Source organism: Ranitomeya imitator, chromosome 1 (genome assembly GCF_032444005.1).
Source record: "Ranitomeya imitator isolate aRanImi1 chromosome 1, aRanImi1.pri, whole genome shotgun sequence".
NCBI lineage: Eukaryota > Metazoa > Chordata > Amphibia > Anura > Dendrobatidae > Ranitomeya > Ranitomeya imitator.
Window position 1 is genome coordinate 254,266,609 of NC_091282.1, and position 18,811 is coordinate 254,285,419.

Consider the following 18,811-nt stretch of genomic DNA (forward strand, 5'->3'; position numbering starts at 1 on the left):
TTGAACAGAGGAGCAGCACCAGTCCAGTAATTTAGCATGCAAGTATGGGCTTCGTTTTTTTTTTTAGTTTATTTGTATTAAGCACCCTAGGGCCGTTGAAAAGATTTTTAGTTGTACACAACCATTTCAAGTTTTTATGGCAGAATTTAGAACAGTTTGTGCCATGAATATCAGCTTGTAAAAGTGAAATAAACGTCAAGAGCAGATGGCAGGAGCTGCAGAGTTCATTGACTGACTGTAGCGCTGCTGATGTGATGAAAATCCTGCCAATGTGATGGCTGCAGATCGTGAAAGTGTCTGAGATCAGACGCTGAGTGAGAGGAAGGCAATACTCAGTTTGCTTATTTTATAACTACCACAGCTTATTGCAGAAAGTTTTCTGAACGAGGACAACCTATTCAAAGGAAACCCGTGTCTGCCAAAAAATGTTGAAACCTGAAGATATAGTGGTAGTCAGCAGGCAATTAGCATCTAAATCATGTCTGGCTGGCTTATTGTAACCCTGACTACAGCAAGTGGATGCAGGGAGAATATAACTTCATTTTCTCCCTGTGGCAACCGCTCAAGTAAACATAATAAAGCACTATTTACCTGCAGATTGGCACTATATCTGCAGATAAGTAGACTTTTTGAGGAAACAGGCTCCCCTTAAAGGGACACTGTCACCTGAATTTGGAGGGAACAATCTTCAGCCATGGAGGCGGGGTTTTCGGGTGTTTGATTCACCCTTTCCTTACCCGCTGGCTGCATGCTGTCTGCAATATTGGATTGAAGTTCATTCTCTGTCCTCAGTAGTACATGCCTGCACAAGGTAATCTTGCCTTGCGCAGGCGTGTACTATGGAGGACAAAGAATGAACTTCAATCCAATATTGCAGCCAGCATGCAGCCAGCGGGTAAGGAAAGGGTGAATCAAACACCCGAAAACCCCGCCTCCATGGCTGAAGATTGTTCCCTCCAAATTCAGGTGACAGTGTCCCTTTAAGCTTTAATGCAAAATTGCATGAAAGAGCCTATATGGGAAGCATGTGATATTTTTAAAATGTGCTCGGTGTCTGTTCTCAGAAAATTTATGAATATTGGACTAAATTTGGATCTTGTGTGTCTCATTAGTGTGATAATTGTCCTGACAGTGTGAGGGTATGTGCACACGTTGCGGGTTTGGCTGCGGATTGGCCTCTGCAGATTCGCAGCAGTTTTCCATGAGTTTACAGTACCATGTAAAACTATGGAAAACCAAATCCGCAGTGCCCATGGTGCGGAAAATACCACACGTAAAGGCAGCGTTGTATTTTCCGCAGCATGTCAATTCTTTGCGCGGATTCAGCAGCGTTTTACACCTGCTCCATAATAGGAATCCGCAGGTGTAAAAAAGCAGGTGAAATCCGCACAAAAACGGTGCAGAAAAATCAGCACACGAATCCGCAACGTGGGCACATACCCTAAAACTTAGGTTGCATTTAGATGGTGACAGCAAAACAAGAAATATATCACTTACTTGTCGCAATAGGAATGAAACAACGTCTGTGGATTCCCAATAACTGGCATGGAAAAGGTGAGGAAGAGCAACCGTTGGAAAGGCAGTGAGGGCATCCGGACAATAGAGGGCATAGTCAATCCTTTTTGTGCCCCACCACTTTGCTGCAACTGACAGAAAAGAGAACATTACACCCCTAGTCTAAGAAGGAAACGCAAAAATAAATAAAAAAAGGTAACTACCTACAATTATGGCAGAAATTAAGGAAGACGCTATACTTTTAAAATAGCTGCTACTACTTTAGGAGTAATTTGTCAGACACATAAAAATAAGCCAAAATTGTGTTCAAACTTTTAAGAAAGAAGCAAAAAATAAATTAAAAAAGTCATACTATTTGAAAACGTGCTTCACATGCATATGCAGCTGTCCGACTAGAGACATCTCCAGACATTAGAGAGTGTTTTCTAATTTCATACATGCAAGATAAGGTCGTTACTTGTGAAAGAGGTAAATATTACTTGTTCAATGCAAACTTCTGAAGAACCACTGATGTAAAACAAACAGTCTATATTCAATATAAAAAATTACAGTTAATTATGAAAATATTTATTAATACCACTATTTCATCACCACAACTATTAGATACATACATACACAGGTTGCTATCAATCTACAAACCACAGGATAAGGTACTAGAATTAAATCTATAAACATGATATTGTTGGTTACATTATTCACAAAATCGGCAAACTATGGTGTGAGGGCTCACCAATGCTCAATTTAACGTGCAACTTTATTTTTGTTATGCTTAATACTTAGATAGCAGGCGCATAGCAAGTATATAGCTTGAGTCATCTGTTCAGGTTTCCAGTAGAAAGGATGTCACTTTAGAACATATATGGACGGACATCTGTTTAAAATGAAATACTGTATGACTGCTGTTCAAAGGAATGTTCTCCACCCTAGAGAGAATTATCAGCTGATAGTAATGAGAATAACTACGGTAAGTACACCTCTTTGAATTTTAGTGTTTTACATATCAGGCCACAATAAAGAAGTTAAAAACATCTGGTCCTTAGAAGGTCTTAAAATTATTAGCCCATTACAACTTCAGTTGAACACATGACAAATTATACTCTTCAACAGAAAGCAAGCCAAAATGCAGAAGCAGTGTGATAAAAAAAATTTTTTAGCTTGTATAACTACGGTACTTTTAAAAGCAGTAAATTCATACAGAAAATTATTACTTATTATCAGTCTCACACATTGTTCTGGATGAATCCTTGCCCAAAATTCTTTCATTGTTGCTGTTCATTTCATTGTTGCTTAACCTTCGTCCGGCTCAGTACGTACAATTGTAACTATTCCGTTTTAAAACCGCAATAACTTTTTTTTTCGAAAAGCCGTACAGGGCTGAAATTTCGTGACATCTCTGCAGTTTTGGTCCAGAATATATTGGCCAAATTTCAATAAAATATATATGAAGGTACAATTGTACCTCTGCAGCCTGTTAACGTTGTAAAATTATGCAGCCTGATGAAGGTTAAAGACTTAGGCTGGTTTCACATTTGCGTTCAGGCGCTTTGCGGAGGGCTGCGTACTTCCGTTAAGCCCCGCCTACTTCTGCATGCGTCCTGCGTACGTATCTTTAACATCGGGTAAGTAGGACATACGAAAGCATTGTTCTGATGCGCCCGCCGTCCGCACAAGACACAACTTGTTGCATTCCCATGCGGTCAGCGGGCACGTCAAAACAATGCATCCGCAGACATCTGCATACATCCGCATGTCCTGCGTACCCAATGTTAACGATAGGTATGCAGGACGCATGCAGAAGTATGCGGAAGCAGGCGTAGCTTAACTGAGGAAGTACGCAGCCCTCGGCAAAGCCCCCGAACGCAAATGTGAACTTAGCCTTAAAGAGGACTTTTCACCACTGTGAACATGCTAAACTGGCCATATCATGGAATAGTGACTGCACAGCTGAGTAAAACATGGTTTTTATTTTTAATTTCTCCTCTCCGTAGCGGAGATATTAGGTAGCAAAGATTAGGTTATAATTTACGCTAAATTGAGCTGGTTGTTAACATTGATTTGTCTCTAGGGATGGGTACTTCGTCCCCTGCATGAGTATGACTAAACATAACACAGAAAAAAAAACCACACCCTCCTCTCCTCATTGATCTCTGGAGTTACTGTGTAGAGATGCAGCAAAACTGAGGTTTATATAATTACAAACACCTCCAGATCTCATCTGATGGTACTCAGTGTGTGTATGTGTGTGGGGGGGGGGGAGGTCAGAGCAGACAGCAGTGATAGATGAGGTCTGGGAGTGTTTGTAATGATACATACAGTAGCTCTGCAGTAACTGAGATACAATTGATGAAGGTTAAGTATGGTCACAAACACTTCCAGATCTCTAAGCGCTGTGCTGTCAGCTTTCACCCCCCCCCCCCAAATTGACTGTCATGAGATGAGATCTGTAGGGATTTGTAATGTTACATAACTTACCTCTGCTGTATCTCTACACAGAAGCTCCTGAGATCAGGGAGAAGAGGTTGTGTTCTTTTTCCCCCTGTGTGTTGCAGCCTGCTTTTGATTGGTTAGCCTCATGCAGGGGGAGAAGTAAACTCACCATAGACAAATCTCTGGTTACACCCACTTGAGCTATACTTTTCTAAGCTTTACAGCTGCTATTCAATGATGTGGCTTGTTGATAGGGGTGGTCTGATGGTAAAGTAATTTTCATTTGAAAACACTATCTATTTAGTGCCATAATGTCAGTGACATCACAGCTTCTGCCCCCCGATGATAAGTTTGAGTATCTCAGCATGCACCAAGATACCTAAAAGAAGCATTATTAAAAAGGAAGAAGGGGAAAAAATGAATAGCAGTTAGATAGTGTAGTTAAAGAAGGTTAATGCAAGTATATTAGAAAATGTAATTATAACTCAATATAGTTTAAAAATAATGTTACCCATAACGAAAGGTTGGGTTTCGGTACTCCAAAAAATACATAACCATACCAAAATTTACCACAGAGAAATAACCCAGGTAAAGAAGGAAGTACATTAGATTCAAATAAAAAATAATATTTTATTAATAATAATATAAAAAAAATGTGTTTTAAAAAAATCAATAACAAATAAAGATGCTAGATAAAAAGAGGGACTCTGTTCACAACATGTCACAGGAACCAAACATACAGTTACTATATTCTGCGGGTTATTAATTGGCTGCAAAAAACTTGCATAAAAAGGGTGGGGATAAAACGTGGGCAAGCAGACTGCACTATATGGACAGTGTATCAGAAGGCCGCGAATATAGCAAACCTTAATGATAATTGGTCTGACCCCAAGTCTACAATCAATGCCAAAAAAATAAATACAATGAAAGGCAGAATAGAGTTATTGTGAGGTGCAAATACAATATCACTTACGGTAGCTTTTATGTGAAACACAAACCAAGTAAACAATAAGTGTGAGGTGGCTGCTATATAAGAATGCCTGTTTGAAAAGATTTATGCATCAGCCTGTTAGTAAAGTTAGGATTGAGACCCTGTTAGCCACAGACATAAGTGCGGTGCCATAGTTAACAGGAAGAATATAATACTAGAATAGCAGTATAAAATAATGTGCACCTGTATTGCACAAGCCCGGTGAATATTATGATGTCCCTTTGCCACGACGCGCATTTCGCTCTGCTTCTTTGGGAGGCGTGGGGAAGCCAATTAATAATCCGCAGAAGATACAGTAGTTACTGTATGTTTGGTTCCAGTAACATGTCCCTCTTTTTATCTAGCACCTTTCTTTGTTATTTTTTTAAACACTTTTTTTATATCATTGCTAATAATATATTTTTTATTTGAATCTAATGTACTTCCTTCTTTATCTGAGGTATTTATCCGTGGTAAACTTTGTGATGGTTATATATATATATATATATATATATATATATATATATATATATATATATATATATATATAATGGTTTAGATAATAGCACTAAATAGATAGGAATTTAGATTGAAAATTACTTTGACCTACGGACCACTGTTTTAACATGCACAAATTGGTGAAAGTTCCTCTTTAAGTTCATAGAGGTTTGGGGGCATTTTTTATCTACAGCATTTCAATTGGGCAGAGGTTTGAATTGTGAGTCATTGCCACAACTTGATTTTCTTTTTCAGTCTTTCCAATGTAGATTTGCTTGCGTGCTTGAGATCATTGTCCAATTGCACAATCCACTTTCAACCAAGCTTTAAGTTTTGGATAGATGTCCTCAAATTTGACTCTAGAGGAGTTCATAGTCGACTCATCACTGCTTCACCACCGTGAAGGTGGTATACTGTACTGTATGCGGTTTTAATCAAACATGGCAAAGGCCATTATAGCCAATCATCTCCAGTTTGGTCTCATCTGTCCTAAGTCTTGTGGTTTGTTAGGATGAAACTTTGAAAACTTTGAGTTATTGTCAGTTATATTGAATGATTTCCTTCTATAAATAATCTTTCTCACTACAAAATAATAGAAACCAAATTGTTTGAAAATTGCCTTATAACCATTCTAAGATTGATTGCTGATGTATTTTCTACTTTTCATCGTGTGACACATGCCTGAAGGCTCAAGACCAGCAAAATGACAATACTTCTGCTTTTATAAAGATGGTCATACTTGCTGATAAACAATCAACTGAGGACATTTGATTAGCAGCACCTGACTACTGCTTCCTCTTAGTTCCTATGGAAACAGTAAGAGAGTAGTTCATTTTTCATATACTGCTCCTGCATTTTGGATTTTTTTTTATTGACAAATTACACTTTCATTTATTATGTTTTGTTGTTCATCTGAGATTGCATTTAGCTCATTTTAAGATGTTGAAAGGACCTGATTTTTTTTTATTATGCGGTGATATGTAAAACCATATATTGAAAAAGATGTACTTAGTTTTTCTTATGACTGTACAAATGACTGTCCTTGAAACTCCTGATATTCATCTATGAACAAACCACTGTTCTTGATCAGTGTTTCTCAACTCCAGTCCTCAAGACGTACCAACAGGTCAAGTTTTCTGGATATCCTTAGTATGGCACAGCTGATAATTTCATCACCTGCTCAAGCATTAATTCCATCACCTGTGCAATACTAAGGAAATCCTGAAAACATGACCTGTTGGTGGGTCTTGAGGACTGGAGTTGAGAAACACTATTCTAGATGAACAGTCTATCTAAACTGTAATTCATCAAATGTCATACTGGTGATTACTTTGATAAATGTAATATAATTGAAGGTAAGAGAGTACTTTAAACTCTTAAAGCAACACTAACCAAATAAATTCCTCCCTTAATCTACTCCTTTTCTTTATTTCTATTTTGTCTTATTATTACAGTTAAAACTAAGAAACAAGATATTATCTGTGTGCCTCAGGAGCGCACCCCTTTTCCCTCTCCTTCTTAGGGTACCGTCACACAGTGGCATTTTGATCGCTACGACGGCACGATCCGTGACGCTCCAGCATCGTAACAATATCGCTCCAGCGTCGTAGACTGCTGTCACACTTTGCAATGTACGACGCTGGAGCGATAATTTCATGACGTATGTGCAATGTAGAAGCTGTTGGTTACTATGCGCACATCGTATACAATATCATGCACACCTTTGTTACACCATGCGATCATGCCACCACAGCGGGACACTAGACGACGAAAGAAAGTTTCAAACGATCTGCTACGACGTACGATTCTCAGCGGGGTCCCTGATCGCAGGAGCGTGTCAGACACAGCGAGATCGCTGGAACGTCACGGATATATAGCTGGAACGTCACAAATCGTGCCGTCGAAGCGATCAAAATGCCACTGTGTGACGGTACCCTTACTGTGCGGCTGTAAGACAACTGTCTGCAGCAGAAGTCACATCCCCCTCCCAGCCTGTCTGCAATAGGAGAAAAGATCACTAGGTCCCATCACTGAGTATCATCCAGTAACCAGGTGAAAATCAGCAGACTCTGTACATGAAATATCTAAAAAAAAATATATGTCTCAAGAGGTCAGCCATGTTTGTACTCCTTACTGTCCAACGTGTGGCTAAGAAATATCTAAAGAAATCAATCTAATCGGTGTGTCTCAAGAGCTCAGCCATGTCATTCCTCCTTATTGTGCCTTGTTTGGCTATAAGACAGCAGAGACATTCAATCACTTCCAGTGTAGTACAAAGATAAGTAATTCCCGTCCCTGAACATCAACTATCCATCAGGTGAAGATTAGAAGGTGGTTAAGGTACCGTCACACTCAGCGATGCTGCAGCGATATAGACAACGAGCCGACCTAAACTAGATCGCTGGAGCATCGCTGTTTAGGTCGCTGTAGAGACGTCAAACACAGCAACTCCAGAACGATGCAGGAGCGATCCAGTTACGTAACGGCGACTCACTTCTCGTTCTCGCTGGTTGTTAGCTCCATGTCAAACAGCCGGAGTGTACCGATCCGACACACATCTAGGGGCCCTATGCTCGTTGCTGGCGTTGTTGCTTTTGATGTCAAACATGACGATACACGCCGACCTGGCAACAAAATAAAGTTCTGGACTTCTAGCTCCGACCAGCGATGGCACAGCGGGATCCAGATCGCTGCTGCGTGTCAAACACAACGAGATCGCTATCCAGATCGCTGCAACGTCACGGATTGTTGTCGTTCTCTTTGCAAAGTTGCTGAGTGTGACGGTACCTTTAAACTCAATTTTCTCTACAGGACTTGCATAAAAAGATATAAAATTATCTTATCTGTTTGTTTCAGTTAGCTCAGTCATGCCTCTACCTTTTTTTTACTTGTCTAGCTCTAAAACAATTGTCTGCAGCAGAAGTTCCCCTCCGTACTGGTGTTTAGTGACAAAAGTTCACTAAACACCATACATTTAACCAAAGGAGTAGGACTTCAGCCAATTAAAGATCAGCAGAGGGATAAACCCCAGTTTTTTTTATGGATTTTTGCAAGATGAACGGCTTCAGACTCATGTAGGTGATGTAGTAAACTAGTATAGAATAATATTGAGGGCAGCTATATTTCTTGATTAATTTTAACTCCTTTCAAGGTTTAAAACCTTTGTAAATTACTAACTCACATTTGATAGTCATCATACCAGCACATATTAGACCAGAATCCAGGATTACCAGGATAATCCAGGAGTTTGTAGAACTAGTAGAAGATTGAGTGTAGATAACTAATTAAATTTCAGAGTTTTATATTGGACATATTATTATTATTGCTAAGCTGCCTGTCTGTCTTTAGTTTGCTAAGCTTTAAGGTATTTTGTTTCTTCAGTCCACCCAATGACCTGTCACTGTCACGATGTATCAGAGGCTGCAGACCATTGAACTGTGTCTATCTGCAGAAGGTCTCAGCAGTTTGCTTTGCAGACTTCTGCCTGGTCCTTCTGATGCTAGGACCCAGTGGCCACATCCCCCGGCTCTAATGGTCAAACCTGGATCTGGGTGTTTATAACTCCTAACTTCCTGTTGGGAGTTGCGGGTGATATTTTCTATTTGCACTTCCCTGTTGAGGCTTGGAGCTGCAGCAGTCGGCTAGCGTCCTCTTTGATGGTTTAAGGACGACGGGGTTTCTCTCTGAGTCTACTCAAGCTAAGTAGTTTACCCTTATTTTGTGTATCATAGTTGTCTTTAATGTTAGTGGGGTTTAACCAGCATTCACCTCTTCCTTCCCTAAGCAGGGCTTACCGCTAGGGTCTGACAGGTATTAGGTATACTGCTTGGCGATAGGTGCAGAACCTATTTAGGGTCTCTTAGGGCAGACAGGGTTACGTTAGATTATCCGAGGGGTCTCCACTCCTCGTTCTAGTGTTGGGCCTCCCTTCCTCTTATTCCTTTGTGTTGCACTTAGTCTATCCTACACTGTGTGTGACAGTCACCTATACATATACAGAGCGGTGGCTACCAAATTACAAAGAAAATGTGAATATTTAAGAAATATCTATTTTTTCTTTGTTATAAATTATCAATTTATATCCGTGCCTCTTTTTATAAAAGTATAAAATTACCACCATTGCTATACCTATACTTGGAGATACGATAAAATTCTAGGCAACTATAGTTTCTTATTTAAAACAACATCACAAGGGGTCATGAATGGACATTATTCAACTGTAAGGTAGAAGAACTAGTTGCAGTTTTTTTCTGATCCAAAGTGTAGTAATATAAAGATATGCTGTTCAATAAAATGGGAAAATTTCTATTCTGTTTTACACACATAGATTCATACATACATATACTCACTCTTCAGCAATGCAATTATAAAACCAAAAAGGAAAAGTTGGAGAATTGTGGAAATCACAGGATATGTTAATGATATCCAAATGCTAAAAAAAACATAAACAACAATTTCAAATATCATATCGTTTTATTCAGTATTGAGTTTGAGTGCCACGCACAGAAATACACACACTAACAAGCCTTGACATGTTATCAATGTTGACATGTTATCAATGAGTTTATTAATGGTTGTCTGAGGAATGTTTTGCCACGATGAATGCACTTGGGCAGGCAAATCATCAAGATCCGCTGCTGGCAGTTCCTTTTGCAATTGCAGACTAATGATATCCCAGATTTTCTCCATGAGTGACACATCCTGAAATGCTGCAGGCCATGGTAACACTTTTAGGCCACATAGGCTGCTAAGATTATCATGATCAACATGCGGCCTAGCGTTGTTGTGATGAAAAACTACTCCTGAGACACTTTGGAGCAATGGCCCTAAGCACTGGATTCAAGACCAAATCAATGTAATGCTGACCTGTAGAGTACCTGAAACAAAAACTAGAGGGATCCAGGTAATGTATATTATGCCACCACACACCATAACCTGGGGAGCTGAAGCGGTGTGACATTCCCTCTTGAAAGCCTCTTTATGACGTTACTCACATGGTCTCTAAACCAATACCCAGCTAACATTTCATCCAACACAAAAGCTAGACTCACTGAACAAGAAAGACCTCATTTTCCGCCTTCACTGGAACATTCCAACCTCTAATTTAAAACTGGAGACACCGTGATCCATGAGGAGGCCTTAACGATGGAATGTCACATTTGTCCTGTGAGGGGTGGCATAACGTACAGTAGCCAGACTCCTCTAGTCTTCATTCCAGGCACACTAACATCTTGACATTACATTGATTTTGTGTTGGAACCAGTGATATGGCCATTACTCCAAAGTGTTCCAGGAGCCATTTTTTAACACGAACTTGCCAGGCCAAAATGGGGCGGACACATGTGTTAAAGGGGCCGATAGACTGTATTAGTAACGGCAAAGGAAATGTGAGCTCTGCCGTGCACGCCTACAGGAGGTGGACACCCAGACGCAGTATACTATGTCTGAGTGTATGCCTCCTGTTGGTGTACACTTCCGAATCTGGTACACAGCAGAGCGCACGTTCGTTCTGCCGTCACCATTAAAGTCCATTGGCCCAGTCGCAGTCATCCAAACCTCGTTTTGCAGGAGAGTTTGGACGTATGCCTTGAAGGGGACACACAATGCAATGTGAAAGCACCCTAAAAGTTTTTCCGTGGGCTTCAGCCTCTCCATATCTTTCTCCCATCGAGCACACCTGAAACGCCATTAGTCAGCAATTCTAAACAATGGCGGATCTTTATGATTTTCATACTCAAGTGCATTCATTGTGGCAGAACACTTATCAGACTATCATTAACATATACAAGAAAAAAACATTCCAGCACTTCAGTAAAAAGTCATTTTTCTTTGTCAATCATTGAAAAACATGGTACAGTGGTTCACACCACATGAACCACTGTACTATGTATTTAAGTGATTGACAATAAAAGAAAGTAAAAGTTTTATTCAGGTGCTGGAAGGGCTTTTCGAGGAAACATTTACCAGCGTGAGTTAAGCAAGCATTTATCTAAGCACTCTGCAAATGTGTGGGAATTTGTCAGTCAAAGTAAAGTAGAAAACTGAGTTCCAAGAACAAATCTCTTGTATATTTATGGTGCATCATCAACATATCTATCGATTCTGTGATTTCCAGAATTCAACAACTTTTCATCCTTAATGTTGCAATTTCGATGTTGAGGAGTGAATATACACCATTTGTTGGCTTGTTTGTTTTTCTGTAAAAAGATAAAAGTAAATGACAGATACAAATGTTGACAACCTATGATAGCATGAATGAAGGCAGCATGTTAAAATAAACATGACATAGAAAATGGTGTGAACTGTAAGCAGCATGTTAATCGTGAGAGAAGATTGAAGACTTCTTAGCTTTTATTGTTTAGTACGACCTATTCTGACAATAAATTAATAGAATGGAAAGATGCAGATTAAATGTGCCTGGGAAGAGGGGTTACATCCTAAAGTTCTAGCTAGTGGATGGGTTAACAGTACGACATCCTCTCTATCTTCAATACCTTTGGAGATGTCCGAGCCTTGGATGTCTGGGCTGGTGCTGTGCCTCCAATCCCCCACCTCTAGCATTCTTCCTATATGACTTTGCTCAGTATGGTACTGATTAAGTTTTGTAGGGGAACTTGTTTTTGTGTTAGGTTTGTAAGGGAGGGCAAGCTGTGACAGAAGACTTAGCTTTTTGGAATGGTTAAGATGATTTTTTGATTCTAAAAGGAACAAAGCAAACACACCAATTAACACCACAAAACATGCAAAATCACGTCACAATTAATAGGTCTTCCAGCAAAAAGTGCATTTAATTTTTTTTTTGTACAGGAGTTATTAAATGTCAGTAGCAGTTGCTGGAAGACATGAGAACCAAATGCAAATATTTTCATCTCACAAATTAAAAGGTGCCAAAAGTGCATGTGTTCCTTACAATTCTACAAGTATTCTTAAAATCCGGAATAGATTCCAAGCTGCTCTTTCAGGTGAGACCAGCAGCACCTAATTATGTGGGAGCTTTCGGCAGAAACTTGAGTCCCATGCCTTTTTAGATTAAAGAATAATATTTCAAAACTACAAAATAAATTTCCATAATTGGAGTCATGTTTGGATGTTATCTTTTAAACAAGGACCCTTTCAATCCATTTTTCAACGCAGATGAAGAGGACACTACTGGAATTAGGAATGTTTTATGATAAGAGGCTTTTCTTTTGTTATGAACTTTTATGATTTATTGTGCATTAAATATGACCAAAATAAGAAGAACAATTCAAAGAGTTTAGGAGCTAGTCACAGTCCATACTCTATGGGTCAAAACTTTTTTTTTCTGCTTCACATTAATGATTTCTTTAATTTACAGTAATTTTACAGACTCCATTTGCATTATTTAATACATCTCTTTAACTTGGGTGTAAATAAAACTAAAGACTTTGTTAGGCATTCAAGTTTTCATTTTGTTGATAGAAACTATATTTTAATTTAGACAATCACCATAAAGGTTTACCGCTAAGTTGGATTGTATGGTAATTAAAGCAGCAAATACGATAGCTGATAGCTTTTCCGTGGTAAAACCATTGCCATAGGATACATCATGCATTCTGACATTCTTTTAGTCACGGTGCATGCAGAGCAGGTGGATGTACAAGTACAGTACAGCACTTCACAGTAAAGGTATTGCAATGAGATGTACAGCATGCAATGTAACTGGATATGAGGATAGATTTATGCAGGACTAGAGAATGTTGTTGCTGATTAGAAAGTATCTGAAGACACACAGCAATTCTGCAAACTGGCACATTCATTCATAACATGCAGTAACTACAGCCATCACAAGAATCTCTAAGAAGAAGCAAAACATTAAGACAGCCGTAAACATAAAAAAGTATATATGAGAAAAAGCAATCTACATATAGGAGCATGCATACAACCATAGGGATAAGCATATGTTTGTTCTTTAAAAAAAAAACAACTAGCAGGGAGAGAAAAGAAAGCTGATGCACTGAGCTGAGCTATCAGACATACCCAAAGCAGCCCTCACAACTTTACAGCTTAGGGAGAATGCTGGGGTTTAATATATAACATCTAGACTATGCATGTTATAGCAGAAGCATGCCAGCGCAATGTATGCCAAGCAGGAAATTGCTTGGGTCACCTGTAATAAGAATACACCCATCATGTTCAGTTAATCAGGGAACCTGACAGCTGCCTCTGCCCCACTAAACTGACACTATGTATGTATTGCAACCTTTCCCTTTTCTAACAAGCCCCTATTTAGAGATCAACGATTGCTGAATTAATATAAAATCAACTTTTAAGAAGTGCTTGTGCTAATAAAACTAGTTGTTGACTAGTCAGGTGAGCTTTGATTACCGCAGACTAATCCTTCCTCTAATCATCAAAACACGTCTCTGTGGGCCTGAGCGTCAAGATTTGCAAAAGTGACATCACCGCCGGCATGGATCATGCACATGCGCGATGTTCTCTCCCCCTATGAATGTGTGTTGAAAACAGATTTACATATTCAGCTTATTTGGTGCACTGCCTATGCCTAGGGAGGCAGCAATGATGTGGATCTCCACCAGCTGTGCATCAGTCTTGTAAATCATGTTGCTCTTGCCTACAGGGGCATGCTAACGTGATCAGAGGGAGGATTAGTCCAGTGTAATCAACACACCTCCAACTAGTCAATCACCAATTTGAATATCACGAGTGCAACTTCACAGTTAATTGAATATTAATTCAGAAATTGGCAAGTCAGAGAAATGGGCTTATTAGAATGCAGGGAACGGTTGCTGTACATACATGGTGGCGGTGTAGTGGAGGCTAGGGCAGTTGTCAGGTTCCCATTAAATGTCAAGTCACTGGATACTTGAATATAACAGCTGCAATGCTCTGACACCTCATATAATTTTTAATAAAATTTTATAAAAGCAAATGGAAAGATTAATATTAAAAAGTCTCCAAATGTTGACAGTTCTCGTGTCACAGCACTGATTGTATTTCTGCTGTCTTGTAATAAGTGGCTTTTGCCTTTTAGGCGGTCTACGAAAATCATTTTTCTGTGACTAACTTTACAATGCTATCCTTCTGGACAGGGCTGATCGTTCTAACACCACTACTGAAACAATTAATATAGTTATGTTTTATAATCTACAGGGCTACAAGTGCTATGGAATATTAGATCACACTTGTCAGGCAACGAGGCACTTACTGTTGGCTATGTTTGAAGCCGTGTAACTGTCGGCCATTCCAGAAACCTGACTTGCAATGCTGATTTCACTTGCTCTTCTGTACCCCCTGAAGTGGGGAGCAGTTATAGGGGAGGAAGGGGAGGCATTTTCCACGAAGACTGCACCATGAAACTGAACAACATCCGCTATGAAACCGAAAAAACAAAACAGGAGAACAAGGAGAAAAACAAACAAAACAAAACAAAAGTAAAATTAAAAATCTAGACCCAAACAGGACAAGAAAACAAGAAGGCATTAGGAGGGATGAAGATGCAACATCTCAGATGTGAACGCTGTAAAGCATTCAGAAACATAAAAAAAAAAAAAGATGTATTGTCAAACCCATACGAAGACAAGCAAATGAAATATACACCTGGAGGTTATTTCATTCCAAAACTTTCAGGAAGGGAAAATGCAAATGCCTAAAAATAACATTTGCGTCAAAGCAGGGATTAAAAAAAAAAATTCAAAAATGATAATTTGATGCAGCACAAATCCTTTAGCTAATGACATATATTTATATACATATATATGTGCATGATATATTTGTATGGACACACACACACAGACTTGTCTATGTACACATATATACATATATAAACGTATGCATTTACATATGCATTCAGAAGGAATAATGGGAGAATATCATAGGTAGGACTGAAATTAAAAAATACAAAGGAAACTTAGAGGTAACTTACTTTAGACTGAAAAATAGGGGGATTATATCGGTTTCATATGGTCTTTTAGTTCTTCCACAAGACATTTTTTTAACATCATTGACCTCTATTTTTGAAATGTTCATAATGAAAAGGTTTTGGAAAATAAAAGTTTTATCCTCGGGGCAGAGATGCACACTGATAGGTTATTATACGTGTTGTCAGTTATCCATAGCACTAAAAAAGCTAGGCTTTGCCCTCTACCATGGCACATGTTGTTTGACAGTGATACAGGTCATAACAAAGATCAAGCTTGAAGCTACTTTAATAATCCTCCTCAATCCCATTTATGTAGAATTAGAAAAATGGACTCCCTCCCACCGAGAAACAGTGCCACTTTTTTTCCATTGCTTGTGGATGCAGCTCAGCACATTTCTCAAACACAATGCTTAAAATACTGGCTGTATACTTTACTTGTGGCCTGTTAGTTATTTAAATGTATGGGGAGAAAGGAATTATTTTGATTAAAGGGAATAGATCAGCCTCAGCAACACTATTTACCTATAGCTATAGAATAGTCTGCAGATAAATAGCATTTACACCATGCATTGCTGCTTACTGGAATAGCGGCTGCAGGGAGAAAATGAAGTTGCATTCTCCATTCAGCTGCAAGAGATGAAGGGAGCCGTTATAGTCACCAGTAGTCACTCCCCAAATACTGATTGACAGCTTGCTCTGCACACACAGCTGTAGGGAAGGCTGTCAAGCAACATGCCATGGAGGGATTACAGCCAGCATCACTCTATACTAAGTAGCAGCTGCAGGGAAAATAGAACTTCATTTTCTCCCTGTAGCCGCTGCTCTAATAAGCAAGTCAGGCATGTTTTGCAGGCTCTTTGTCTGTAGATTACCAATATTTCTATAGGTAAACACAGTTTCTGGAGGTGACAGGTTACCATTCATGAAAAGAAAGCATTAAGCTACTTACTGGTAGCGGCATTTTTCGGAGGCCCATGACAGCACACGAGAGAGGGGATCCGCCCTTAAGGAACAGGAAACCTACAGATACAAAAGGGCGGCACCTCTCCCCATGCATCAGTTGTATTTCAGAGCCTGAGAGGACTGCCGCGGTTAGTGGTACACAAATATACAATATATACATTATATACATTTGAAACAAAATAACCCATTATTGTAATAAGACACCATACGTGAGATTTACATATTACGCTATATACATATCAGGAAGTGCTACCCCCACGTGAATAGGGAGGGAACTAAGGGTGCTGTCATGGGCCTCCGAAAAATGCCGCTACCAGTAAGTAGCTTAATGCTTTATTCGGACTCCCATGACAGCACACGAGAGATTTACAGAGATGTAAGCTACCTTAGGGAGGGACTATAGATTGTAGCACCCTTAACCCAAAGGAAAGATCAGAGGAGGACCCCAAATCCAACCGATAGTGTTTAAAGAAAGTGGAAGGGGATGACCATGTGGCCGCCTTACATATCTGCTCCACTGACACTCCAGATCTTTCTGCCCAGGATGACGCCATGGCCCGGGTGGAATGTGCCTTTAGGTTCTGCGGAGCTGGCCCCCCACCTGCTGTATAAGCTAGAGAGATAGTTTCCCTAATCCATTTAGCCAGTAAATATTTCGATACTCTAAATCCTTTCTTTGGACCTTGGAAGGAAAGAAGCAGTGCCCCATCCTTCTTCCAATTATCAGTAGCTGAAATATACTGAAGAAGAGATCTCCTGACGTCTAACGTATGAAGCTCCTGCTCTTTAGGATTAGAGGGATTAGGAATAAAGGACGGCAAAACTATCTCCTGTGATCTATGGAACCGTGTCGCCACCTTTGGCAGATATGCTGGGTCTGGTCTAAGGACTACTCTGTCTGACAAGATTTCAGTGTATGGAGGAGCTCTGGAAAGTGCCTGTATATCCCCTATCCTGCGAGCTGAGGTTATGGCGATCAGGAAGGCTGTCTTAAGTGTCAACATTTTGATCGAGGCCTCCTGCAGAGGTTCAAAGGGGGGTTTAGTTAGAGAGGACAGAACTAAATTTAAATCCCATGGAACTGTTCTGTCTTTATGCAGTGGTGTAGATCTACTAACTGCCTTCATAAACCTCGCTATCCAGTAGTTATTCGCTATATTACAGGAAAACAGGGCACCTAAAGCTGAGACCTGTACCCTAAGGGTACTAGGAGAGAGTTTCAACTCGAACCCCTTCTGTAGGAACTCTAAGATTTGTTGTACTGGCACCCCGTCTTGGATATTAAACTTTGAACAAGACAAGAACTTTCTCCAAGTCCTAGAGTAGATTTTCGTAGTTACTTGCTTTCTACTCTTTAGGAGCGTCTCCACCAAGTTTGGAGAGAAGCCTTTTCCCACTAATAGTGACCGTTCAAACACCATGCCGTCAAATGGAGCCCCGTCACTTGTGGATGGGAGATCGGTCCCTGCGAAAGCAAGTTCGGGATCTCTGGCAGTACCCAGGGGACCGCTACAGACATTGTCTTGAGCCAGGCAAACCAGGTTCTTCTGGGCCAAAAGGGGGCGATAAGGATGACTTTCGCTCGATCCTCCCTGATTTTCCTCACCACTAGAGGTATCAGGTTCAGTGGTGGGAAAGCATAGGCTAGTGGAAAATCCCATTTCATGAGAAACGCGTCTACCGCCAAGGGATTCTCCCTGGGATTTAGGGAGCAAAAAAGTTTTACTTTTCTGTTGTTTCTGGTGGCGAATAGATCCACCACTGGTTGACCCCATCTGCGGACGACAAGATTGAAAATGTCCTCGTTGAGAGACCACTCTCCCTGTTTTAACACATTTCGGCTGAGGAAATCTGCTGCCACATTTTCTTTTCCTTTGATGTGAAGAGCTGTCAAAGATAGAAAATTGAGCTCTGCCACCTGGAACAACCGATCCGTGATCTGCATTAAAGTTTCGGAACGAGTTCCCCCTTGCCGGTTTATGTAAGCGACCGCCACTCTGTTGTCCGACAGAATTCTGACGTGCTGGCCCTGCAGATATACGAGGAATTTTTTAACAGCCAGTTCAACCGCCAACAACTCTCTTTGATTTGATGAAAATGTTGTGAAGGGTTCCCACTGTCCCTGGACCACCATGTCCCCCATATAGGCTCCCCACCCTGAAGAGCTGGCATCCGTGGTTATCACGTGGGTGACATCTATTATCCAGGGAACCCCTGCTGATAAATTTTGTTTATCTAGCCACCATCTAAGGGAATTCAATGTTATCGGCCTCAATGTCAATTTTCCATTCAATGCGCCTCCTAAGGCTCTGTCATGGAACAGGACTTCATTTTGTAGGGACCTGGTGTGGAACTGAGCCCACTTAACTGCTGGGATGCAAGATGTGAGTGACCCAAGTAGAGACATTGCTTGCCTAAGTGTCATGGAAGGTGTATTGATTGCTCTTAATACAAAACTCTGAATTTGGTCCATTTTCTCTATAGGGAGGAGACACTGCTGTGTCACTGAATTCAACATTAACCCCAGGAATTTTTGA

The 18,811-nt window shown here is 40.1% G+C and overlaps 1 protein-coding gene across 14 annotated transcripts in view; it reads right to left on the bottom strand.

Annotated features, from left to right (window-relative positions):
* The window catches only part of PITPNM2 (phosphatidylinositol transfer protein membrane associated 2), a 526,403-nt gene that overhangs the window by 29,384 nt on the left and 478,208 nt on the right, over window positions 1–18,811 (bottom strand). For 5 of the 14 annotated variants that reach the window (XM_069755807.1, XM_069755792.1, XM_069755787.1 and 2 more), the window contains 2 exons: window positions 14,598–14,762; window positions 1,498–1,646 (listed from right to left, as the gene is read on the bottom strand). In XM_069755807.1, the coding sequence (XP_069611908.1) occupies window positions 1,498–1,646; window positions 14,598–14,762 (314 nt within the window). Of the gene's footprint in view, window positions 1–1,497; window positions 1,647–11,904; window positions 12,109–14,597; window positions 14,763–18,811 lie in introns of all 14 variants that reach the window. The other 9 variants (XM_069755814.1, XM_069755821.1, XM_069755825.1 and 6 more) reach the window with 2 other exon arrangements.